The sequence below is a fragment of the Corvus hawaiiensis genome, chromosome 8 (genome assembly GCF_020740725.1).
Source record: "Corvus hawaiiensis isolate bCorHaw1 chromosome 8, bCorHaw1.pri.cur, whole genome shotgun sequence".
Taxonomy (NCBI): Eukaryota; Metazoa; Chordata; class Aves; order Passeriformes; family Corvidae; genus Corvus; species Corvus hawaiiensis.
The window spans coordinates 12147660-12173533 of record NC_063220.1 but is presented as its reverse complement, the minus strand read 5'-3'; the positions used below and the strand labels follow the sequence as shown (position 1 = coordinate 12173533).

Sequence of the window (25874 nt, the reverse complement as noted above, 5' to 3'; positions counted from 1 at the left end):
TGTGGGTGCCTGTACCCCACATGCAGCTCTCAGCACAGCTGCGTGAGGCATCGATGCACAGCTCGGGGCCGGTCGGCTGTGGGCAGTGCTGGAGGAACCACTGGGACATCATTGCTAAGGCCTGGGAGCTGTTGCTGTTACGGCTTCCATAGCTCATTTTGTCTGTCCTGACAGTTACAGTTGAAAAACATTTTGTACAAATCAGTTCTGAGAAAAGTAAATCCACATGGGGAAGCCAGGTGTGCAGCTGATAGAGACAGGAAGACCACTCTTGCTTCAGCGGTGCCTTTGAGCATCAGGGAACTCTCTAATCCTGAACTGCACAGTGCAGCCATAGCTGGGGTTGCTCCTCGTCACAGTTACAATCTCTCTGCGTGTTTCTCCAGTCAAATTTCTTCATTTTCACTTCTTTCCCACAACCATGACAGTGCTGCTCAGGTAACACATCTCCCACTGTGCCCCTCAGTTACACTTTTTCCCCTTATGCGAGGAGACAGTGCCTGGGATAAACGCTTTGGCAGCTTGAGGTGGAGAGCTGTGGTTCCCTTGGCTGTGACAAAAGGCAGGGCCTACTGTGCTATCCATGGTGGGGAGCACTCCATGCTGAGGCAGAACCCCACTCCCTGGCACAGGGACACTTGCAGGGACACTGTCTTACCGTCTTAAGCTAGGCCAGGGAAGGTTTAGGTTGATTGCTAGAAAAAATTTCTTCACAGAAACGGTGTCTGGAATTGGAACAGGCAGCCCAGTGAGGTGGTGGAGGCACCACCCCTGGAAGTGTTTAAGACTGAACGTGGCACTTGGTGCTATGGTCTAGCTGGCATGGTGGTGTTGGGTCATAGGTTGGATTCGATGACCTTAACGGTCTTTTCCAACCTAACCGATTCTGTGATTCTCTGAGGTGGCACCTAGCCTTAGCCCTGACCCCAGCCACGTAGTGGCGGGCCCACACTGGCCTAAGGGACACAGCACCTCCTGGCATGCCCAGATGCAACAGGAAAGTCTACGAGGTCCTCGGGGATGCCCCGCGTTTTCCACCCGCGACATCGGGATCGGGACCGGGATCGGGATCAGGAGCGGGACCGGGAGCGGGAGCGGGATCGGGAGCGGGAGCGGGAGCGGGAGCTCCCACCCCCTCCCGACGCACCCTCAGCCCCACAGCGCCTCCCACTGCGCGCAGGCGCGAACAGCTCGCACCACCCGGGCGCGCGCGGCGCGCAGGCGCGGGGCCGCCCCGCCCCGCCCCTGCCCCGGCAGCGGGAGGTTGAACCGTGTGAGGGGAGCGAGGGGGGCTCTGCCCGGCTCCTTCCTCCTTCACCCGGGTTCTGGGGGGTTTGTGCTCCCCGAGGGGCCTCCCCGCTCTCCTCAGCCCTGCGGGTCGGTGCTGTGGCTGCGTTTTTGGGGTGCGACACCTCAGAACGAGCTTCACGGGTCTGTGGCCCTGCTTGTGGGCTGCCCAGCCTTCGTCCTGCTTTTCTGCGAGTGGAAAACTAGCAAGGCAAAAGCTGTATTGAGTGTTTATAGAATCTTTTGTTGTTGAGAAAGTAAAAGGAATGAGTGCCGTTATATAACGTAGCTATAAGCAGGAAAACTGAGGACGTAGTCACAGGCGTACCCAAAGTGCCAAAGTCAAGTAAGTACTGAAAAGCAAAATTGTCTTTTCCCCTTCTAACTCAGGTTTTCTTTACTTACTGGACAGAATTACTTGTGTGTTAAACAGCATCACTGCTTGAAAATGTCAAGGATTCTTGGCCTAAGATACAGGGAAAGGATTTTAAGAGTGCAGAAGATCTGTGTGTATGTGCTGCCAAGTAACAGCATTAGCACACTAGTGCAAAGAGTATTTGTTATGGTCATTTGTAAACGAATCTGCATTAGAAAGTAAAGGTAGTGAATCATAGGATTGTTTGCGGTTTTTTTAAAGCTATCTATTTTTAAAGCTATCTCTTAGCCTTGAAATGATTTTGCTGCTTGGAAAGACTTATTACATATTTGTGACATGCAGTATACATCAGCATGATGTAGCTTTTTCTAGACTCTTGCTTATACCAAGAAATAATAGTATTAAACTTCCATGATATTTAATGGATGCTGTGGGCTTCCTGTTTAATTGATAGATTGCTAAAATACCCAATTAACTAGACTCTTTGCTAAGGTCTGGGGTGTTTTAGTAGAGTACTGTATGTTCAGTTTTGAACAGCTGGGGAGGAATGTTGACTTCTAAGATAAATGAGTACCTCTATCCTTTGGTATCAAGCCAGGAAGACCAGGGTTGCTGGGCTATTAAGGCTTTGTTATAATAAAGCTTTGGCATTTTTAATCTCTGAAGAGGAAGCCCCTTGTGCCACTCCTGTGTTGCCTAGTTTTGGTTCACAGGATTTTTTTCTTGAGAGGCTTCTGTTTCAAAACTCCTAATTGCAATTTGCAAGTGAGCAGAGGTGTAGCTGTCGATTTTCCAGCTGCATTCTGGTCATTAGCAGGTGGCTCACAATTACTAAATGAAGTTAAACATTGCCAAATGGATTTGAAGTTGGTTCGTGCTGGGAGGTGTGACTTAACCATTTTAATTAAGGTGCCTTTCTGAGTGAGCTGGGGATGCTTCCTGTTAATCAAAACTTCTACCTGTGTGAGTAATTACTTTTTTAAGCAGCATCCCCGGAAGGATCAAATGAGACTGGATTATTTTCACGGACCTGGATACCCAATTATTCTGTTCTGTAAAAAAGATTAATTGTTTATACATGTGGACAACAAAAATCTTCCTGGCTCCACAGAGCTTTAGGAGCGAGGGGAAAAATAATATATAAAATTGATGGTAAAATACTTCATAGCAGTTAGTAGTGTCATGCATCCTCTTAAAGAAAAGCTGTTCACAAAGCAAGATGCTACTTAGCTCATGAAACAGTTGTGTAACTTATGCAGATGTCTTTTTTGAACATGCCAATTAGAAAATAAGCCTCAGAATTTAATATTAGAGCTTTTTACTCATTTCTGCAGCCACATGGCTCATTATAATCAGGTGAAAATGACACCATAATTCATTCTGTCATTTAACAGAGACTGCTGTTCATCTCGAGATGGAAGAGTCAGTGCTGGATAAATTGCCATCTTTCTGCAATACTCCCAAGGATTCTGGGGCAGCACCTCCACAGGGGACTAGTTCAGGGAAACAGGTATGAAAACCTAATGCTTTTCCAATAGTGTGATTCTTCACAGTAACAAAAATGCTTGTGAAATCATAAGGGAGTCAGAAGTCACTGAGATATTGTTTGCTGGAAGTCCAAAGCCAGGTACCTTATACCTGTAGGTACAAGGCTGTGCAGGTAAGCAATGTGCCTGGTATACTTTGCTCTGAAAATGCAGATGTTGGCTGTGAATACAAAGTGATGGAGCAACATAATCCAAATGCCATATTAAGAAATTCAAATACTATATAGGGTGTGGGGTGGACTTCTTGCTTGTTTGTTTCAACCTGTCACCTTCAGTTTTCTCAAATCCTAGTTTTCTGGGTTGCTATGCATGCAGGATGACTTTCTGTGACTTCTGCCTGCAGTGGAACAAAGTACAATGCTTTCAGTTTGTATATTCTCCATAGTGCTGAGCTCTGCTTTGGTCTTATCCTGGTATTTGAATTGGTGATACTGTTACAGTATCCAGACCAATGCAGGACAGGCTTGGCTTGAAAGTATTCTATAACTAATCCCTCACTCCCATATTTTAGTGCATTTCTATAAATAAAAATGTTAGGCATAGATTATAAAGAAATAGTTATTTTGAAGAAAAAATCTTTTTAGATGCTTGTGAAGTATCTCAAAGCATGAACAAGTCAAAACTATACAGATATTTTTAATATGCTCTAGAATACAGATTTGTGTACTAGTTCTAATACAGATGTATATATGTGATAGGGTGGAACAGCAGGAAAAATAACCCTCACCTCCATTAAACTAGAGGGGAAATTGAACTTGATCGAATAAAATTAGCCAAGATGAAATATGCCATATTTCTTTTACACAAAGACTAGATGAGTAAGTTTGCTTCAATAGAATACGGGATTTTTTCCAAGAAAATGTGGAGCTACATCTTTCCATATCTTGCAGCTATGTGTGCAAATACGTGTGAAAGGAGGAAGTTAACTTTGTTCAAGCTTTTGAAGGCAATAAAGAGAATTAGGAAGTCTGGCTTTACAATGATACTTAAATATATTACTTATTCTATGTAAATAATAATGATGGGTAAACAGTTTTTTGAGATTTGATAAAAATTTGAGATTATTCTGACCACCTGGGTTTTTTGGGTTTATCTATTTTATTTTTTAGCAAATGAGTGCAGCTCTGAGGGAACGATTAAGGAAAACAAGACGTTCATTTAATGCCAATTTTACAGTGGCAAAGAGGCTCAAAATAGACACCGAAGAAAAAGACTCTGCTGGTGCTGACACAGGGTGCTTGCCAGAGACAAGTACAGACTGTTCCACATTACGGGATGGTTCTGAAAATCTGGAAGGAAATAGCACTGGACATACATGTTTCAAAAGTCCCTTACAGGAGAGTGATCCGTGTGGATCAGCAGAGAATTTGGGTGTGCTACAGGTTGATCTTGGTCAGCAACAGTCCCTGGAAGAAAAAGTAAAGCTGGTGAAACAAGTGCAGGAGAAGGAAGAGCTACTTCGTAGGCTGAAACTGGTGAAGATGTATCGATCCAAGGTGAGGCAATACTTACTGTGTTTTTAGTGTGGTATTTGTGTATTGTCTCAGTTTAAGGCATTGTATAACAATACCTGCAGGGTATCAAAACCCCCTTATATCAGCAAATGATGACTCTTTTTTTGTTTGTCCCAATTTCAGAACAACCTGTCTGAGCTGCAGGCTTTGATAACGAAGTGGAGAAGTAGCACCCAGATGATGCTGTATGAACTGCAGTCGGCCTTTTCTGCAGATGGCAAGAAAGTGAGTCTCACTCAGCTCATTGATACTTTTGGGTTAGAAGACCAGTTACTGCACTACAGCAGAACAGAAGAAGATTTTGTAGATGCATAATCTGCAGCTGCAGAGTTTTCTTTACGCAGACACAAAAGCAGGAAAGACTGAATAAATTCTGATCATGTCAGAAGTGCTGGTCAGACAGTGGACTTTATGCTTTGGGGTTAGGAGGTTTTCTCCAGAGATACTTGTAAAGCTTTGTACATACATACAGTAGGCACTGTAAAAGGCATTACTTAATGGAAAAAAATCAAACTGGTGATGTTTTGGAGAACCTGGCTTAATGACTTGGTCAGTGAATTTTTATTTAAGAAAAATAAAATTAAGTCATACTTTAACAGGTAGAAAGCAGTCCATTTTTTGATTAGTCTCTGCATGGTTACTTGTATTGATGTCAATTCTGTTCATGTTCAGATGGGGAAGAGTTCAGTTTGTAGATACCTCCATTTTACGAATGTCTTCCTGGTGCCAGTCAGCCAATGAAGGCTAATGACAGCATTTTGTGAGTTAAGTAAAGGTAACTAATTTTCATGATGTTAATACACCAAAGCTGAGATAAGATGTTCTCACTAGCTGTAACTTTTACTGAAGGAAATGTGCCATAATGCAGTTGCTTTCAGGTACTTGTCCAGACAGTCTCTTCAGGGCTGCCGTCTCATAAACATTCTGCCACAGCCTGAGGTAATACAAAGGGAGGCAAGAAAATTGAAACCAACTTTCTACTCTCATACTATACCGAGGTGTTTTCTCTCTTCAAATAAATAAGAAAAACAAGGCCTTATTAAATGGGATTGCTTCAAACACAGCATCTTAAAGCTGAATAAATCTTTATAATTTCATTTCTGCTCCAATAAATGCCTTTTTTAAAAGTTATTTTTTTAACTTGAAATTGTTTATTTTCTCATCATGATGACTTCTGGTTTTTATTTTCCCAAAATCACTGCTTCTCAAGTGTAACAATACACAAATCTTTACTTTACAACTCTCCCTGCTAGGAATCTTGTTTTCTTATTGGTTATACCTTACCTCTTTCGTTTACAGAGAAAGAGAAACAGGTGCTATATCCTGTTTCCTTAATAAGGGAGTAATTTCTTAGACAGCTCAAGAGAAAGAAAACCAAAGATCATACTCACCCTCTTAACAGTGATAGGGCTCATTAGACTTAGGCCTGTACCTATAGCTTGCTCTTAAGAATACTGATTGTTGCTGTCCACAGAGAATTAATGCAGAACACCCTTTATTGCTAATCGTATTTTGAGTATTAAAGCACTATTTCTCTGCCTGATGATGGTGCCTGGTGAAGGGGCCAGCTCTCTTCCCTGAGATCCTTGGCACATTTGGAACTCAGGTGCTTCTACGGCAGTTTCAGCAGGAAGACAAAAAGTGTTTCAGTAAGTGAGATGTAATTAAAATCCTTACAGATGGTAAAGCAAAAAAGGAGATGTACAGGATCACAACAGAAATAGATTTTTCTTTAAAATGTAGAATTTTAAGCTATCAAAGCTATTGATGCTTTCACAATGAAATGGGTTTAGATGTCATGTGAATTTATGAAAGGAGAAGTGACACACACCATGAAGCAGGGAAATAAAATGCAGGGAAAATGCCTGAGCAGGTAGATTGGGCTCCAGCAGTAGTTAATTTTATCACAGGTTCTTTATTTTTCTTAGCTGTCGTGGAGGTATCTGGCAGGAGAATATACTGCATCTCAAATGTAAAGGGGTGGGAGATGCTAGCAGCTATTTCAGGAGGCCAGATGCTTCCAAACCTGTTTTTCCTGTGCTCCTGCCCGTGGCAGCAGCCACAGCTCCTGCTGGCTGTGGGTAATTATATCATGATAAGACACAGCTGCTTTTGGGAGGGGGCCAGGTCACACACATGGTCAGGACGAAACATCCCTACCTCTGCTCAGAAACCTGCACCTGTGCCATCACAAGGGTAAATTATGTTAAATCCACAGACATTAATTTTAGCAGATGCCAATTCAGAGATTTCTTTACCTTTAAAAGGTCCTACAACTGCATATTGCAAACAATGGACATACAAATATACCTGTTCTTCTATCAGTCGACATTTTCTTGTATCCTTTGTTTTCTGTAATGAGCTACATGGCTTATATAACAAAACCAGTAGAAATAAATCTCATCAACTGAACTATAATGGGGGTAAAAAATACAAACCAGACAAACCTGCATCTTTCAAATGGAAGTTATATTTAAAGGAATTACAGAAGAAATAATTTGTGGGAAGAAAAGTTCAGGGAGAAGAATCAGCTGTCAAAACTCTTTTCCTTAGATAAGACCATGATATTATTCATCTACCTAGACTCTGATTTTTAAACAATAGGGAGTATTCTTGGTTTCAGACTTTCAGCTTCTGACTGGAGAATTGTAAGCTGTTTTTCCTGTTCCCTTATAAAGTTCCGTAGATATTTCTGCTTCAAAATCTCTTGGTAACGCTGCTTTGTGATCTTTTCAGAAATATCCCGTGTGTCTGCATAAAATAAAGTAGTAGTGTTAGCCTGTGCTCATAGGGCAGGTGTAGTCTATATTTACATGGGACTTGTCCTGGGGTTATTCCAAGTTCTGTGTAAAATAGGCAAGCATTTTAAAAAAGGCTCACAGTTGGGCTTAAGAGCCTTTATAGTACTGAATAAAGCAAAATCTTTCAAAAAGGTACTGGGCGTGCTTTCTTTAGTTTCTAGCAAGTGCCCACTGTTTTGAAAATCTGTAACTGTTTTCCACTAGTGGAAAGATCTCTATAGTTTTCCTAATAGTGAATACCGTTTTTTGCTCCACATTACTTCCTGTGTTCTCTTGGAAGGGTGGAAAGGAGCCCATTGAACAGCTCTCAGAAAAAATGAAAGCATGTTGCCTAATGAAGTTATTAATGACTGTAATATTTTGACTTGAATAGTTTCAGGAATTCAGTCAATTAGCTTTGGTTACAAGAGCCACAGGCTCCAGGTAACTCTTCAGTAACCATGTTAGGCTTTGGCAGGAGGGACTCTGCTCATTGTGCACACACAGTAACAGACAGACATTCCTTGCCCCTCAGCTGGTGGGGGAGAACAGCACTGTCCAGCCTTGGAGTTATTTTCTGAACGTTCTTTGCTTGTGCCTTGAAGTGCATCCCTGGACTCACCAGCTGCCTCAATGATGTGCATCCTTTCTGACACAGAGATAAGCATTTCCTTCAGCTGCAGGCTGAGCTCGTAGTTTGCTTGCTCTTTTAGACGGATGCCCTTCTTCAGCTCTCTAACTTTTTTCTGATGGTTCTTCACATTCTTCTTGTGCAACTGTTCATTTTGAAATTAATAAAGAAAGTATATGAGGTCATAGAAAAACTGTTCAGACAAACTTATGATGAAAAGCTATAATCTTAAGCACTGTGTTGTAGCTTGATAAACTTACATGTATGTTGATTTGACTAGTAGCACATTCTAAGCTTTACTTTGCATAGTGTCTTTCACACACTGTATCCCAATATGATTATGGAGTTCTAATTTAAGGAGCAGCCAAGGAATAAAGAGGTATGGGTCAGGAAGAGAGATATATTAAAGATAAAACTTGAAAGGCAAAAGGAGAAAAGGAAGGAAATTGAATCAGTGAGTTAAGGACATGCTCTTGGCTGCTGGGAGCTGCTGCTGCTGATGGATGGGCTGTAAAGGGACAAGATAAATACTAAAGCTTGAAGAGGAAGAGGAGGCTGATGCCAACTAGCACAACTTGGAGAAAATCCAGAGGAATCACTTAAAAGCAAGGACAGTCATAATCTGAATGAAGAAATAGATGAGATAGCCAGCAAATCAGATTGTTACGTCTCTGTTATTTTGAATACAGGGGCCAGGGATACTTCGAACACGCTGGTGCTCTTGGAGAGAAACATTAAACAGTGCAGACTGAAAGAATGCTTCATTAGAAATGGAAGAGTGACTTTTATATGCGGTGCTGTGTAAGAAGTGATTAGCAGGTCTGCATTCAGATGTTCAGGATAGGAAAGTATTTAATTCCAGTAACAGAGCAAGTAGATTTCTCTCCCTAGGCTTGATCTCTGCAGCAATCCATCTATGATGACTGCTTCCAAACACTAGAGAACTGCTGCTGTAAACAGCACAGCTCAAGTTGAGGAAACTATTGAAAGCCAGATGTACAAATACATGAGATATATATAAAAATATATATATATGTGTGTGTGTGTGTGTGCTATTATGGCTGTACTCAGTCCTTGAGTTAGCATGTCTATATCAATTGCCCTTATTCTTTCCAACACCTCTTGCTAATGAAGGCAAGGAGCTGCATTTAAACTTTCAGATGTGGTGGTTCACTTAGGATTTACCTTATCCATGACACCAAGACTCTGCTCCATCCCGGCTAAGTGCTGAGCGATGTGGGTGTCGTAGTTCTGCACAGTTAGGAACTGAAGAAGTAAAACCAGAAAGAAATTATCTTATGCCTGTTAATTCTCAACCATTCTACCCTTCTGTAAAGAAAATCATACTATGTGAAACTCAAAGAACTAAAATTCCGCAGTGGTAAAGCTTACTAGTGATCATAAATGGACATTGTAAGGATACTCTTGGATGCTATATGAGTACTGGGCTGTGCAGCTGTTAAAAAGGATGTTATCTATTATATAATTATGATGGAAACAAGGGCCAAACAATTACACTGAGATTGTCAAAAGCCCCAAGCTATACTTTTGTTTATAACGTAGTCTAAGATAACACAGCTGGAGGCCTAAGACAGTCTGTCTTTAGGCTAGAGAGGAAAATTATTTTCTGTCTAATGGCTTCCTAGTCGTTCTTACTTTTTTTACTGTTCTAGCTGCATAGTGATTGAGATTTCAGAGAAATTATTGGTTTTTTCATTGAGCACACTGCTACTAAAATACCTCTTTATCAAATGACAAATGGTAAACCCCATAATTTTTTATGGATCTGTAACGGGCAGTAGAAAAGTTTCTGTAGATGTAGATTCATCCTTCCAGAGTACTGTCCCACCAAAGTGACAGGTAGAATTCTGTGGACTGTTCTAGTTAGAAGAGGAGAAGCAGGAAAGACCCAGAAGGCTCATTGTCTACAGAATTAAGCTTCTTTCACTCACTGCTTCATTAACAGCCCTCATTCCAGATATTCTCAGGTCCTTGCCCACACACATTTATCTAAGCCATCCTTTTTTCCGTTCCTATTGTTGGGGTATTTGTTGCCTTGTCTTTCCCACTAACCCCATATTTCTACTCAAAAAGTGACATAAGTCAAGCCCCTCAGGGCACTCAAATTCTGATTAAACTGGAAAATGCCTTTGCTATGGGCAGTTTAATTCTCTCTGAAGGGTGAGAGTTCTGCTCATCAGTTAATGAAGTCTGAGCTAATGGCAACACTGGTGATAAATTTGCCACAAGAATTTTTCGATGTATTGTCACATCACCTCTTTGGAAAGCTGTTCTGTTGACTGGAGTTAGTTATTAAAGTCCTGTGGCTGTGATTCAGAACAAGCATTTGGAGAGCAGCAAAACAAACGAAGATTAAGGAAAACGTACGGTTTGAATTTTCTTTTAATCTTTTGATTGAACTGCAGTATCCTTACCTGCTGTCCAACATTTTTCTTTTTCTCTGTGCATTATAGACGTCCCCACTGCTGCATCTTCAGCCTACCCATCCTCCAGCATCCCTCACTCCAAACCTTTATGCCACCCACATCATCACCACAAGCCCATAAGATTTCCCTGCAGTCTCCTACATCCCATACTGCAATACCCTCAGACTTTCCCTACAACCTTTCTTCTTCCTCCTTTCTTCTCCCAGCAGTATCCTTGGCTGTGTCCCACGACCTTTACCTCTGTTTCCTGGCCTGCCAGCTGGGCTTGTTCAGAGCTATGTCGGTTCTGACATGCTGGCCGGCTGCCCCCTCTTGCCTGCCAGGCATGGCAAACAATTCCCTGTTCTGCTGCTGGGCCAGCAAAGAGGGCAGTGAGAGGGTGGGACTCCGTGAGGCTCGGGCAGGAACGCTCAGTGTCTGTGTAGAGCAAAGTTACGGTATTTCTGTGTGATACCAGATGGGGGCACCTCAGACCTTCCACTTAAAAAGGATGCTGCTTGGTTTAAAAGATCTGTTCCTTGTGGCGCAAAATCCTGCCTCCTTATTCGCCAGTTTTGAAACACTAATATTTAGGGCTAATTTTGCCTTAATTTACACTTGAATGTCCCAAAGAATTTCATCACTGCTAATCTCATGAGTAAAACTTCCCTTTGAAAGCTGACTTGTTGACCTATTAGGCGTCATATTTCTCAGGTAATAAGAGACTTACGAGGTATAAATATAAACGATCTTTCTTACAGGTATAGGCAGCATAATTTTCTGCAGTTAAAATACAAATTAGAGAAAGCAACTCACTAGCTGGCAATCTTTTGAAATAGGTAGTATTACAATATCCCGAGCCTTCTCTGTCAGATCTTGTATCTGCATTTTCATTTTCTTGTGTTCCCATTCCAGCTGTATTATCCCTTTAGAGAAGTCTTTAAATTCTACCATGGCAGTAATTTTTTTTTCTCCTTGAGCCTAAAAAAATAGATAAATCCTAATTAACACACTTTGCAGATTATGGAATAATTGTTTGCAAGAAGAGGGGCAAGTTTCTAAAGTTATATTTTTAGTCAGTTATACATGCTATACTGCAGTCTCTTTCCAGGATTTGCTCCAGATGGTTATCTTTTAAGGAAGTTTGTTCTCTTTTATGCTCTGTGTCACAGCCTTGGATCATAGAAATAGATGAAGAAAATGACAACTACCCTCTCCCTCCATCTATCTATCTTACATAAGAATGGAAAGGCATTTTAGGTCTACAAATTCAAGCTTGCTCTGTTAAAGGTATTTTGCAGATGTTACTGAAGGCTTTGTGCAGTAGGAGTAAAAGGCAATTTTTGTACAGCTAGAATGCCTAAAAAATGAACAGTTCATGAAGGTGTGAAAAACTGTTTTAAGTATCATCACCAATTTCACCTTACATAAAAAGCTGTATTAATTTTTTAATTTAATGTGAGCTATTATTCAAATGCTTCTTAACATGACTGTAAGTTTGCCTCGAGGGAATTTTCAGACTGGTCCCAGGATATTAGCATTTTCTATTTACAATATATGTGTAAGTGATGGAGTGTCTGAAGACTGTTGCCATTTCATTGATCTAAATTGTATTGACCAAACATCGAGAAAGCAGTCTGCACTGTAATCTTTACATCATGAGAAGAGACATTAGAGAATTCTTAATAGCTTCTAGATTACAATTGAGCCTGCTGGTGTGTTGTATTGAATTGAAACTAGATGTCAAACTGGAGATAAAGCAGAGCCCCCGGAGGACAATACATTTGTTTAAAAAGCTTAAATTCCTTTCAGATAATGTGAATTACCGCAAGAGTGCTATTCAGTTCTTCAACAACACTCCTGTTAATGAGAACAGCATCACTGTAGTCTGGGACCTCAGTACTTCCCAATTCCACCTGTCCTTGTTTTAGCAAAAACTGGACCATCAAATTCTGCTGAAGCTTCATCTTTTCCTCCTTCAGCCTAAGATGGCAGAAAACAGAAACAGCATTTAGTGATTTCAACAGGATTATATAAATCCTCCCATGATTCTCAATGGTTGTATTTATTACATAATGGTGGTATGTCCATGTAGGGCTTACTCTTTAACAGCCTGTCTTCTGTTTGCTTCTAAAGTGACTACAAAATCTGCAATTTATGGTATGTGTATACATGAAGTTTTCAACCACTGGATTCAGTTTAACATACTCTAGCAGATGTTCTGAGGGAAAATGTTATTACTGAAAAGAGGTCTTAATATCAGTTGAAAAGAAAACAGAAGAGACTTCCAGCCATTTTCCTGTATATTCCACTTTGGGATTCGGTCTTGATGATAACGAATGTGAAAATTACGTTATGTACATGAAAAAATTAAATATTGCAGGTCAAAGCAACAATGAAACCTAGATAAAAGAGTGTTGGAGAACAGAGATGTGTAATTTTGTTTGTAACTTTTGTTCTGTATTAGTGGAGTATTAAAGGTTAGCTGAACATAGGAAAAGACACAAAATTACCAAGTGAGTTCTTGGAAAATGTTCTCTAATTCTGACTTCATCTTCTCATTTTCATCCACTCTTCTCCGGAGAAAGGCCTGCATCTCTTCCAGTGCTAGGGCCTTCCATTTCACCTAAGCAAGCAACATTGTGACATTCCCAACTTTTTCAACTTTGTCAGTATGTCAGGGCAAGCCTGACGAGGACAGAGAAGACAAGTTCCTAAGAAGATACCTGTATACATAAATAATGCAGCCCAGTATTTTGAGAATCTCAGTACCGCATATGAGAAATAAAGGTTACAATCCTTGTACTCTGCTCAGAAAAGTATTTGTTCATATATGCATAGTTTATTCACTTGAAGGGAAATCATATTTGCATCTCCTTTGGTCAAATTTCATGTATATCTTTTTCTGGATAATTCAGATTTATGCAGTCATGCTTTCATAATGAACAAATACATCTCCAGAAACACCTTTTGTTAAGAATTGCTCTTTATGTTCTAGAAAAATATTGGAATGCATTGGTGCAAGTGTAGAATGCTAATGGGAGAGGATGACTTCAACAGGTAATGGGAATCAAATACCTTATAGTTTTTTTTGGTATAGATAGAGAGAAGGAAAGTGATATTTTTTTATTTTTAATGAAACCATATCAAGATCACAATCACTCTGATCAAATCCATCCATATTAACATGCTAATTTTTCCTCTGAAGAACAACTCAGCTAGAACAAGAGAACAGGCTTCCTAGTTATTCTGAATTGATGTGGCCAGAAGAAACTTTCAAAGGCCAATGGAATTTATGGATCCTGGATTTCACCATTAGCTTGACCATACATGATAACTCCACTTAAGTTTAAGACTCCAAAATATCAAGAAGTATATGGGCAAAATAAAGACTTTTATGTACCAGCTCCTCACTCTCCATTTTATTTCGTCTAGCTAGACAAAAACGTTCCCACACAGACTGGTCTAAGCCACTAGGCATGTGCTCAGGACTATCCAGTTCATCCATGGCTTTCATTAAAAGGGAAAGTGCATCTTGGCAATCCTCAGGTGATCCCTTCACATAGGGGTTAGCGGTGTCAAGGAGGGTTTCAGTCCATGGGGTCCTAGTGCACACACAGAGCACAGACAGGATGTACTTTGTATTTCCTCTTGCATAGAAGAAGGTCACAAACAACTAAGAACGTTTCATGCTCTCAGTCTCTTGCAAAAAGCAAATAGGTAAGACTACACAAACTAAGAATATTGTCTTGGAACCTGATGATTATTTAGATTGCATTTAAAATAAGTTTTGTGGAGTGAATAAGGAAATGTACATTCAAAATAGCAATTATTAGCATGATGGGAAATTAGCTATTGTTAACTATCCAATAAAAAGCAGGCAATATAATGTAGACTATTAGAATAAATAGTATTCTCTTTCTTGACTCATGAGAAATATTAGCAGGGGAGGGGATCTTACTCTGGCCGATGCTTGTAAAGTTGTAGAAGTTCATGAAGGAGATCCTCAGGTATATCAGCAAACTCCTCTATAAAACCATGTTCCAGGCTCTGGGGGTGGGGAAGAAAGCTTTCTTGTTACCACAATATCATTTTTTAAAAAAGCATCAACATGCCCATATCTTCGAAATACAGGATACAGTGCTTTTCCAAGCACTCCCAAACATCATGGGAATCTGCACTATTTCAAAAATTCTTCAATTTAAAGGACACATACTGTCCTTTATTGCCTAATTTCATTGATCAGTGAGTTGACCAGAACTCTTGCTTACAGAGAAGTACATTCTTCTCATTATCAAGACACAACATTAACTTTTAACTTCTGAACCTCCTTGTGTTTCCAAGAGTCTCACCTTCCCTTCATGTATTGCGTCTTTATAGGGGCCTGTGTAAGCCTCAACACCATTTTTTGCAGTCAGGATTTTTCTTGCACTCTTGACCTATAGTAAAACCAAAAGATTTCAGGAATGAAACAGCCAGCAGAAGCACTGAATGGCTATTCACATACACTGATAAAGCTGACACTTCCTTATTTCTAGAGAAACCATGTGAGCTACTTTTAGTAACCATAGAGTGCCTTCTTCAGGGGTCACTTGTAGATACTGCTAGAAGATGAAGTGCTGTGAAATTAAACTAGCCTGCTGCTTAAGAATGTAACAAATTTGTATAAGAAGTGCTTACAAGCATTTTGAAACATTGAATGTAAGGACATATGTTGATATTTTTTTCCCCCACACAGATTTTCTTTTACTTTCACATCATCTCAGGTAAGACCAGTCAAAAAAATCTCAAATGTTGTTCAGTGGAGAGTTCTTAACTTTAGAATGCAATTTCCCCATTGTCATGGCAGAGTTCTGCTAAGTGTCAACATACTAAAGTCACGTTTTATAGATGCTGTTAAATGCTAATACTCTGCTGGGGAGACAGTTTTGTTGTATTTGACAGTTTCCAGGGACCAAAAGTTGTACCAATGGGACCACTGAGAAAGTGAAAAAAAAAAGTATTTTGAAAAATGTAAGCTGGTGTACACTTGGCTTCAGATGGCTTTAAAACTAGTCCATCCAATCCAGTGGTAGGGGCTAGGTGCCTGTTTGGAATCCCTCCCTGCAGCTCACAAAGTGCCACTGGCAGCTCCAAACACGGTGCTCTGCACAGGCTGAGCAGGAGATCTGACACATGGAGGCAGCAGAATATTATCTGTGGACTCATGAACAGCTCCATGAAGACAAAGTGGGCAAATGGGATAATATTGTCCCAAGAGCCAGAACCAACCTGCAGACTTGCATTGAAATCCAGATCTACTACTGTGCTATCCAGGCTTTTGTTGACTTCTATGGGATTAGACAGGAATGGATAAACTCTAGGAGGTTAAACTGGTTGATAAAAATATAAACACTTTGTACTCTGTGGTATGTTCTGCTTCCGTGGTCAGCTACTCTCACTCTGTCTTATGCTTTGAACTGGCAACGCACATCAGCATGGTCCTGGCCTGCACTGGACACCTCAGTGAAAAATGTGATGGCATTACACATTCTTTGTGCATCTTCCTGTCATAAATCCAACATAATTGGTACTTTCAGCTTGATACCAGGTACTAAAGAATATTATATGTAGCAAACAAATAGCAGTATGCCCTTCTGAATGTATGAAGTTTTACCAAAGAACTACAGATGAGCCGAGCTGAGTACCTATTAAGAAAACCAGATGTATTTATATGTATGTCACATGTACAGGTTGAAAAAAAACCCAATGACCCTGTAAATTGTCAGAAAGTCCTTTATGGCAAGATTTTGGTTTGGAAAGAGCAGACTTCACATGAAACTGTACTGTAAACATGACATTACTCCTAACAACATTCCAAATGACAACTTACTTTTTCTTTCTTCTTTTTTGTAAGGAATTTATGAAGTCCAGCTTCTCTGGTGTCCAACTCTTCATCCAACAGTAAAGCATAAATGAGATTGACTATTTTGAGTTCTTCCTGTGAAATGATTGTAATATAATAAAAGTTAACATTTCTGCTGCACAGAGGCAGAGATGAAAAATTAATGCTTTTTGCAACACCTGGTAGATGACCATCTGTGATTTCACTTTCTTTTCAGAGAGTTTGCAGACACTCTCATCAAAATTTTGTGTTGTTTCCTTGATGGAATCTTCAAGTTTCTTCCATTCATTTCTTAGAAACTGGGGAAGGGAAGGATAAGAGCAGTTATATTACATCTGGAGGAACAAATAATTTCTGATGTGTCTCTAGATATATATCTATATATATGAGATGATGGAGAATGCACAATATGGAACTGTGTAATTCAGCCAAAAGGCTACCGAAATTACTTGTTTGGAAAGAGTTATGCCAGGCTATAAAGTTATGTTGTTCCAATACTATTTGGAAGAATAAATATAATTGTATTATTTGTGTATGGCATCAGCAACTCTGGGAATGGAACCTGAAAAACACATTTCAATACTACTGGTACATTTGTGAAGGAAAGTTAGCTTCTTAGGCTATCACAAGTTTTTACCCATAGTAATTGTTGTAAGTGGAGACTGCCTAATTCTACTGTCTAAGGTAAGATTTATTTAATATGCCACATGATCTTTGATAATTATTTATTCTTATTCCAGCCTGTTTATTGGTATTCATTTTTAGAACTTGCTTCTGAGAAAGACAGGAAGCTTTGGTCATGAGCACTGTGAACAAATCCATCTTTTCCTCATTTTAATTTACCTCTCTATACTCTTCTTTGTCTTCATTCAGTTCCTTGACTTTTTTCTCATAGTCTTCAAATGTTTTCTTCTCTTCTTCACTCCAAAGATCCTCAGGTCTGGATATAAAAGAAGGTGGAGGGATATCCTGGAAGTATTGAAGAAAAATATGCTTAAAAAGCAATATTAAGTCTACATCAGCACACTAACAAACTACAGCATGCACTAAATTTCATGAAACATATTTCTTAGTAAGGTACAAGTCAAAGTAACATATATATTCTGTTGCTCTGGTCTGTTACTTGCACCAGTAATTTTAGTGTAATTATATTGTGCTAGACTCACTGCCTTACAGGAATTCACTACTGGATCTTGTAAAATACAAGTATTTGGTACTCAAATACTACTGTCAGTACAAGATACACCACATTTTCTGTCTCAGAACCCCAAATCTAACTCCATGCTAATGTAAACTTCTAAGTGGAGTCCTAATTTTTCAAAACAGATCGATTTCAGAGGAGTGCTTAGGTCTGCCCTACCCTTTTTCTGTGGCACTCCTTCACATCCTTTCCTTCCTCTATCTGTATTTGCTGAGTTAAATGAAACAATGTTTTTCTGTAAGATCACAGCCATGGATGATAGACCCTCCCCCCAGCAATATAGTTGTTATATTGGTAATATATTAGATAGATGTAATGATGATACATTAAATCGATGTTCCTCCAGTATTCCACTGTGACAGGAACAGGTGTTGATGAGTAAATCATACACAGGCAGTAGAATCTTGTGGTCTTTTTTTGTGTATGCTCTCTTATGGAGCCTATCTGGTCCTAATTCAATTCTACAGTTCTCCAGCTTTCTTCTGTCACTGAGGTTAGAGAGAGGTTTGCTGGTTGAATTTCACATTGCCATTAAGAGCCCACAAGTTTCCTAAAGTACATGGCAGAAACGCATCTCACCATTTTCAAAACGTCTTCCCTCCTGATTTCTAGCACTCCACCCATCATGTCATCAAGAGCACGCAGTCTTTCATCATCCTGGGAACAGCCACAAAAAATACTTGAAGGTACAAAAGAAGAGTAGCAATTGCACGTTTTGGGGACAACAACAGTGTTCGCCTCTAGATTATTCAGTGTGTCACTAGTAGATTGATGCTCTTTGGGGATGTGTGTGAAACATGCCAAAAGTTTCAGTTCACTGTATGAACAACAGATGTTCATATGCCAAATAACTTACTAAAACTGCCATTTTGGTAGTTTTGGAAAGAACACATAGGCATAGGGTATTCCTGGCCAACTGGCAAGCTATGATGAAGGAAGTTGTAGTGTCACTGTCTTATTGTGGATCTGTTTTGGGGCCAGAACCATCTTAGTTTTTTTACAGATAGATTTTAAAGCCAGAGGAAAGCACTATGGTCTCCTAGTCTGATCCCTGGAGAACAGAGGCTGCTCAATCAACAAACACATATCAAGCACAAAGCTCCAGACTGAGCAGTAGCATGACTTTGGACATGTATCTAGTTCCCAGCCACCTGATATGGTATTTTAAATTGCCCCTAAGCACATGCTTAAAAACTGTGAGTCTAACACTATCTTTTCTCCCCCCAGCTGACCTATGTAGTTCTGATTGTAAACAATAATAAGAGGGAAAAGGCACATATCGTTACCTACTAGTTTAAATTTATTCTCCCATACTACATTACTGGCATGTTTCAGTGCTGCATTAATTAAAAAGCCTAACCAGAGACAAAGGCCTGTAAGAAGGATACTACTTTAATTACCGTAGCAGCAAGGCGTCTTTCCCGTTCAAGCTTAGCCAGCAATTCCAATTGCTCTTTCTCCTCTTGAGTCAAGTATTTCTCAGCTTTAATCTGAAGGAAGAAAATGAGGTTCATATCAGGGTTCTTTTCTCCAAACGTGATCACGTGAGGACTAAGAAGCTTTGGAAGAATGGTGGTCCTGGTTTTGGCTGGGATGGAGTTAAATTTCTTCCTAGTAGCTGGTACAGTGCATCCCTCAGCCTTGGGATTGGTATGTTGGTGGTGAGCAATTGTTTTTCATTTGCATCAGTTATTTTTCCTGGGTTTTCTTTCTCTTTTTATTATTTTCCTCTTAATTACATTTATGATTAAGTTTTAATTTAATTAATTACATTATGATTATCATTGTTGTTATTATTATGATATTTTATTTCAGTTATGAAGCTGTTCTAATCTCAACTCATGAGTTTTCTCACTTTTACCCTTCCAATTCTCTCCCTCACCCTGATGAGATGGGGCAGTGAGCGAGCAACTGTGTGGTGCATAGTTGCTGACTGGGGTTAAACCATGACAATGCTGTAATACAAATTCTTAATGCTTTCTCTATCTCTGCTCTATGACAATATTCCTCAAGATGAAAATTCTCCTTTTGTACAACTACAAAAACTACATTCAAATATCTTAAAATATAAACCACCATCACTTTTGTTGATACTAGTTGTGTTTTGTGCATGCCTATTCTTACAGTGGGATAACATGCACTAGTGAGAGAGCAAAGAGAAATGGGAAAAGATTGGCCACATGAGCAGATAACATCAGTGGAATATATTGCATAAGAAATACGCTGTTTCTTTGTAAATAATTAATTGAATTTATAAGTACATTACTAAGTATGCTCTAATACTTAGATTTTCAGTTGGAAACTACTTTGTTTCAAAATGGCGCTCAGAGAAAACAGACAAACCCTTAACTATGGAAGCAGTTCCTGAAAGCCCAGTTTGAATGTCAGGAACAAAGAATTCCTACCTAATTTATGGGCATTTTGAAAACTTTTAACATCAATAAATTAATTTTGTATATATTTTTTTCATTTCAGATTGACTTATTAAGTCTTTTCTCCTTAAAAAAGAAAGGGAAGAAAATGAGCCAAAAAGATGATTTTAAGTATACAGACATAGCTGCTTTAAGGTTTTTCAGTACTGACACAATGTCTGGAAATGTGAAGAATTAGAGAACTGGATTTGAATGGGTGAAATAGAAAGATGCATTTTTCAGACACCTCTGAATCCTGAACAGTGAGCGCTCGCTCCGGCATCTCATCATCTGTAAGGACTGGCTCCCACACTTCCACTTGAAGTTCAAGCTGTTCCAGGATTTCTCGGATCTTCATGTTTGCTTCTTTCACTCGTGCTATCTCCTGCTCCTTTTGTTGTACAATTGCATCAAATTCCTCATTAAAAGCAGTTTTCACTTTGTAAATTACATCCTGGAATACAGAAAAAGGAAACAGCAGTACTGTTCAGGTGATGCCATAATGATTTTTTGCCTTTTCTTTTATACCCCTTTTATATACCTTTTTATACCTTTTTGTATTCTTAGTGTTTTTTAGCCTACATTCTTAGACTTATTTTGTTAAGCTAGGAGACTAAACATTTTAGAAGCTTCAGAGTTAGGGATCAGCGTGCCCCAGACCCCAAGGTCCTCATCCAGGGGAAGGCTCCTTGGGGGGGGGGGGGGGCGGGGGCCTCATTCACGCCTCTCATTGGGGAATTTTTGATAGATATGCTAATTAGTAAGACCTAGAATGTTATACCTGATCTGTTGTGGGTGGGCATTGTGGTGTGCATTGAGGTGCATTTGACCTGGACGTAGTGCACCTAAGGATCCTTAAAATAAATACCAAGGTAAAATCCCTTTTTCCCTTCCAACTGTGTTTGATTCTCAATTTTAAGACCAGGAAAAGGCATCACAGGTCACATCCATCCATGTTTATATACTACTCCTCAAGCCATCAGAATCATAAATGTGTCTATTTGTGTGTGTGACAGGGAGATAAACTGATAAACCCTTTATGGGAAAATCATAAGGGCAGAGTTCAAGCTTTGTTAAATGGAGTTGGGCAGATGATCTCTTTTAGCCTTTTTTTTTTTTCCCTAGAAATTTTTATTCATTTCTTCTCCGTATTTGGCATTTAAAAAAGAATCTGAAAGAAACATGCTGCTGCCAAAGTTAGATAAAAAAATCAGTCTGTCCTCTATTTGGTTTTTTTTGGCCCTCTTCAGCTGAAAGAAGGAAGAGCTTCAAAGAAAAAAACACGTGACCTGTAAATCTAGAGACTGTAAGTCACAGGTGTAGGAAGGGAGAGCAAAGGATATACTTTCCTGATGCAACCTGCAGTTTCAATATGCTTTCATGTGATTCTCTGACATATATAAGTAAAATGTGTCCATTAAACAAACAAACATTGGAAACTGACTTTTTAAGAAGACCTCAGACCTTATAATCATTTAAAAAAGCATGTATTCTGAGTGGATAAATTCTTCTTTTAGCAGAGATAATTGATCTCAACAAAGAAAAGTAGAACTTTAAGAGGGTAGCATATGTCTCTCTTACTGTATCAATTTACTGAAATGCACCATGAAAAGGATACAGATACCCTGAAATTGGATAATCAATTTCATAAGATGTTGTTCTTCCAAACCCAAGCTGGAAAATCCACAGCACTATGTGCATTTATCAGCTTTTGTCTCAGTTACTCAGAGACTGGTGCAACTCTCCATTGTTTAGTGTCAGTATGTCCAAAATCTAACAGTGGCTGTGACTGCTGTGAAAACCAACAGATATGAGAGTGTCACTGCAGTAAGACAAATTTCAGAAGGTATCACCTTCAATAATATTGTCTGATGGAGTTTCTGCTCCCTGGTGTGCAAGTCACATTGGTGGTATAGGGTAGATGTGTCGCCACCATACTGACAGCTCAGGCTTCCATTTAGGCAGTGAGATGCACCATTGTCAGCCACTTCTTCTGCTGCCTTCTCTCCTTCTTCCTCAGATAAAGCAGTCTCAGAGTCAATCTCAAGAGTTTTCTTCTGAGCCTGCATGTCACAAACAGGGCAACTGTGTTAGATTTGTACACGATCCAGTGGCACATGATGAAAAAAATTCTAGAGGTTATATTCTTCAATTAAGCTCAGTGATCAAAATAATACAAGTTGAAATGTTCATATCTGGAATATTGGGTCCATTTGTAGGTTCCCCAGGACAACACTGGGAATACTGAAGCAAGTCCAGTGATAGGCCACTAATATGAGTAAAGACTTTAAACATTTTACATGTGAGGACAGACTAAGAGAACTGGAATTGTTTACCCTCAGGAAGGAGAAGGCTTGGGAGGTTCTTTTTCCTGAGAGGGTTGTCAAACGTGAGAAAAGGTAGCCCAGAGAAGTTATGGATTCTTTCACCATGGAGCTATTCCAAGCCTCACTGGACACAACCCTGTGCTGCATGCTCCAGGAATGTTGGACTAGATAAACTTCCAAAGGGTTCTTCTAACCCCAGATATTCTGTGATTATTTAAGACTAATACATCTTTTTTAGCAACATTTCGTCTTTATTTCTATTTTCAAATTAACTTCAACAGCAAGAAAATGAGCCTTAGGAATGTAATTAGATAAAGAAGTGATAAGATGCCAGCTCAAAATATCATGATCTGTACCTTAAGATCAGCTGTCTCAGTCTTCTTTAAGTGGAGAGCTTTCTTCAAAGTTTCCAGCTCTTCTTTACTACGTTCCTTCAGTGGATAATTACTCACTTGACAATCCATATGGAAGCACTGCTCAAATTTAAAATACAAAAACCCAAAGTAAGAATTTCTTCAGAATGTTTCTATCAGTTAATTTGTTCAATACCTGAATGGTAAACAATTACAAAGGCTTCTTAGAATCAGGAATAAAATTGAGGATCAATTAGTACAGACAATGTATTAAATACAGTTTTTAAAAAGAATCTATGGATGTGGTCTCTTTATCCATCTTTATCCACAGAATTAAACCAGAACTAGTTTTTTTTTTGTAAAATGACTTGCTCTTTCACTACCCTTAGGATAATCCAGTACCATCAGTTTCACTCATCTCCCTCTGTTTACAATAGGAAAAACCAGGGTTAAGTTTTGCCTTTATGTTCTGTGTAGCAGAAGTCCTATGGACTGCACAAAGAAAAATAGTGTTTACTTCTATATTATCTGAGATCAAGGAATTAAAGTGTTGCCTATTTGCTAATCAGCACCCTTTTCCACCTTAGAAGGTAAAATCAGCCAGGCTCAGACAAAATGAACAGAATAAAAGATTTCCCTGAGCCCTGGGAAGAAGTAAAATTTTCCCCACACCATAAGCAAATCAGAAACATGTTATTTTGTCTCAGTACCTTAAGGAATAAATAAACTACTGCAGAAAATGTCTTAAAAAGAAGAGGTTACCTTAACTGCACGCCCTTTTACACACATAACATCCCAGCAGTCATATTTGATTAAATCTTGCAAATAGCAGTAGGATAAATTCTCCATCTCAATCTCCTTCCTCACCTTTCAAGATACAGAAGAGAAAATAACAAGATGCGATGCAAAGTAACAAGATATGGACAATGTGCATTGAATTATTGAAAGAAAACTAACAGATAAAATGAATTATCAATATTTCATCATCTTAGACTATCACTACCATCTTCTCCAAAACCTATATTGCATAGTACTGAAGGCATCATTTTCTATGTGATGAAAAGCATTCTAGAACTTAAGCAACATGCCCAAGGCCACAGTGTGAGATTTATAGTTTCTGGCATAAATCATATTCCAATTTGCATTGTCTGCATCAGCAGTTTCACCTACTTCAAAAAGTGACTTTAAATACTTTTCCGTTTTTCTGCTTCTCAGCAGTGAACACAACTTTGAGATAATCCTCTGTTATTCACTCCTTTTTCTCCTTTCCACTTACAGTTTTAAAATGTTCCCCCATTCTGCCATACCCTGGCCACGTCTCGTTCAGCCTCTTCTTGCACTCGTTCCTGTTCTTCTAAATCCAGGTTGAACTCCCAGTGCTCAAGTTTCTCAATGTCTGGCACCTGCTCATTTTCATGCATCATTTTCTGAATCTGTTTTTTTAAAAAATAAGTGTAAGGAATAAAAAGTAATTTGAACGTGAATAGGGGAAATGCTATTTTTAACACTATAGAACTTGATATCAGAGAAAATTATTTTAATTACCTGCACTTTTAACTGCCTTATGGGAAGAAACAGAAGAAAAAAGAGAGGACAGTATTTTCTATAATGGAAGGTTGTTAGGCAGAAATAAGCCTGCTGAGGGGACAGATATAGGTATAAGGTACAAGGTATAAGGGTGGTACAAAATATTCATTTGGAGCAAAGGAAACTGAGAAGCAGACAGTAACTCCTGGCAGTTTTAGGAGTTCTTCAGGTCCCTGAAGAGACACATCTCTTTAATATCTGTCTGCTCAGAGTTTATGACAAAAATGTAACTGAGCACTAGAGCTCACAGCCATAAAGGAAGTGTTCTTGTAAACAAAACTGGGAAGCTGAGCCATTACCCTTGTAAGAAACTCACAGTTTCACGCAGCTTTTTAATTCCCATTTGCACTTCTTCCTTCTGGTTAGCAAATCTCCGAGTGTCTTCTCTCATAACCTGACATACAACAAATGTATTGTTGAAAGACAAAAAAAAAGGCAAGAGGAAAAAAAATACTGAAGTAATCTAAAGGAACATTTTCTATACAGAAAATAAAATGCCAGAGGGGTTAATACCTGAAATAGACACAACCCTAATTGAATAGGATAATCCTTAGAATTGCACAAGAGAAAACAGATCTCACAGTCAGGTCACACTGTAAACTGGTTGTACAGCAACAGCGCTTGAAAAAAAGAAAATTAACTAAAGAAAGACGTAATTACAAGTGCAATGCTTACAGACACATTGACCTGCATAAAGCCTACTGCCAGAATTTTTTAATCCTTAGATTTTTCATTGTTGAAAATTTTCACTGCTTTCATTTTTCATTGAGTAACCTGCCTGGTTTCTGGTAATAATCTTCTGTGCAACTTTTTGACATTTAGAATAATAAAGTCTTTTTATAAGTTTCCAAAAGAAGTGAATTTGTCAGGCTTTTTTTTTCTTTGCTTTTTTTTTTCTTTACTCCTTGTGTAGAAGTGCTCTTCTGGTCTTCAGAGCTCCTACTGTGCTTGGCACGTTCTCTGATGTGTTTATGACCTTTACCTAGAATTTCTAAAAGTCTAGATCAGAATGGTTGAAGAGAAGTCCAAATGTGAGAAAAGCTTTTGAAACTAGATCCCTTTACAGCAAATACCTTAGCACCCCAAGTAACTAATGACCCTTGAAAACTCTGGCTTCGATTAGTACTTGTTCTGTGAAAGTACCTTCTGCATTTTCTGCCCTATCCATGTCATGTCGTTGGTATTTGTGACGTTTCCATCTTCTTCTGCCACCTCTGCAGTGGAAGATTTCAGTGGTGCCTCCTGAAATTAAGGATATAAACGTCTAGCTCAGGTACTTAGAGAGTGAAAGAAAGATGGACATTAAAGAAAAAGTGGACTCCCATTAGAAACACCACCACTTAGAGAGTGTTACATTTTTGTTGCCTAACCAGTACCCAGATTTGATCCTGCAAACCCTTGCTATTGTGCAACGCCTTTTGAGTCAAATGATCAACTGGACTAATCTCTGTAATCACAAGTTTGATTGATTCCAATGGAAAAATACAGAATTAGTAACACACAATGTATAGCAGTAACATCTCACTGGGAATGACACGTAACTTCACATG

General features: G+C 39.2%; 2 protein-coding genes across 4 annotated transcripts in view; one reads left to right on the top strand and one right to left on the bottom strand.

The window, feature by feature from the left end:
* The first annotated feature begins 1238 nt into the window (after positions 1-1238).
* On the top strand, positions 1239-5862 carry SFR1 (SWI5 dependent homologous recombination repair protein 1). The gene is made up of 4 exons (XM_048310846.1): positions 1239-1633; positions 3058-3173; positions 4320-4706; positions 4848-5862. Exons 2-4 carry the CDS (start codon positions 3078-3080, stop codon positions 5037-5039), a joined length of 675 nt encoding a protein of 224 aa, XP_048166803.1. The 5' UTR covers positions 1239-1633; positions 3058-3077; the 3' UTR covers positions 5040-5862.
* Positions 5863-7172: 1310 nt separating this feature from the next.
* CFAP43 (cilia and flagella associated protein 43) overlaps positions 7173-25874 on the bottom strand; it is a 44546-nt gene continuing 25844 nt past the window's right edge. For all 3 annotated transcript variants that reach the window (XM_048310842.1, XM_048310844.1, XM_048310843.1), the window contains 21 exons: positions 25468-25566; positions 24641-24718; positions 24045-24170; positions 23500-23604; positions 22741-22857; positions 21911-22120; positions 20305-20511; positions 19047-19136; positions 18226-18303; positions 17289-17414; positions 16625-16744; positions 16434-16541; positions 14914-15000; positions 14523-14611; positions 13965-14166; positions 13075-13187; positions 12388-12544; positions 11378-11542; positions 9321-9401; positions 8127-8280; positions 7173-7475 (listed from right to left, as the gene is read on the bottom strand). In XM_048310842.1, coding sequence (XP_048166799.1) covers positions 7318-7475; positions 8127-8280; positions 9321-9401; positions 11378-11542; positions 12388-12544; positions 13075-13187; positions 13965-14166; positions 14523-14611; positions 14914-15000; positions 16434-16541; positions 16625-16744; positions 17289-17414; positions 18226-18303; positions 19047-19136; positions 20305-20511; positions 21911-22120; positions 22741-22857; positions 23500-23604; positions 24045-24170; positions 24641-24718; positions 25468-25566 — 2670 coding nt within the window. In that variant the 3' untranslated portion in view covers positions 7173-7317. The remainder of the gene's footprint in view (positions 7476-8126; positions 8281-9320; positions 9402-11377; positions 11543-12387; positions 12545-13074; positions 13188-13964; positions 14167-14522; positions 14612-14913; positions 15001-16433; positions 16542-16624; positions 16745-17288; positions 17415-18225; positions 18304-19046; positions 19137-20304; positions 20512-21910; positions 22121-22740; positions 22858-23499; positions 23605-24044; positions 24171-24640; positions 24719-25467; positions 25567-25874) is intronic.

Excerpts from the sequence above, each read along its gene's own strand:
- SFR1 (XM_048310846.1), top strand. The coding sequence starts at position 3,078 with ATGGAAGAGTCAGTGCTGGATAAATTGCCATCTTTCTGCAATACTCCC. Across the intron at positions 3,174-4,319 it reads GGACTAGTTCAGGGAAACAG|CAAATGAGTGCAGCTCTGAG; the intron begins GTATGAAAACCT and ends TTTATTTTTTAG. Across the intron at positions 4,707-4,847 it reads TGAAGATGTATCGATCCAAG|AACAACCTGTCTGAGCTGCA; the intron begins GTGAGGCAATAC and ends TCCCAATTTCAG.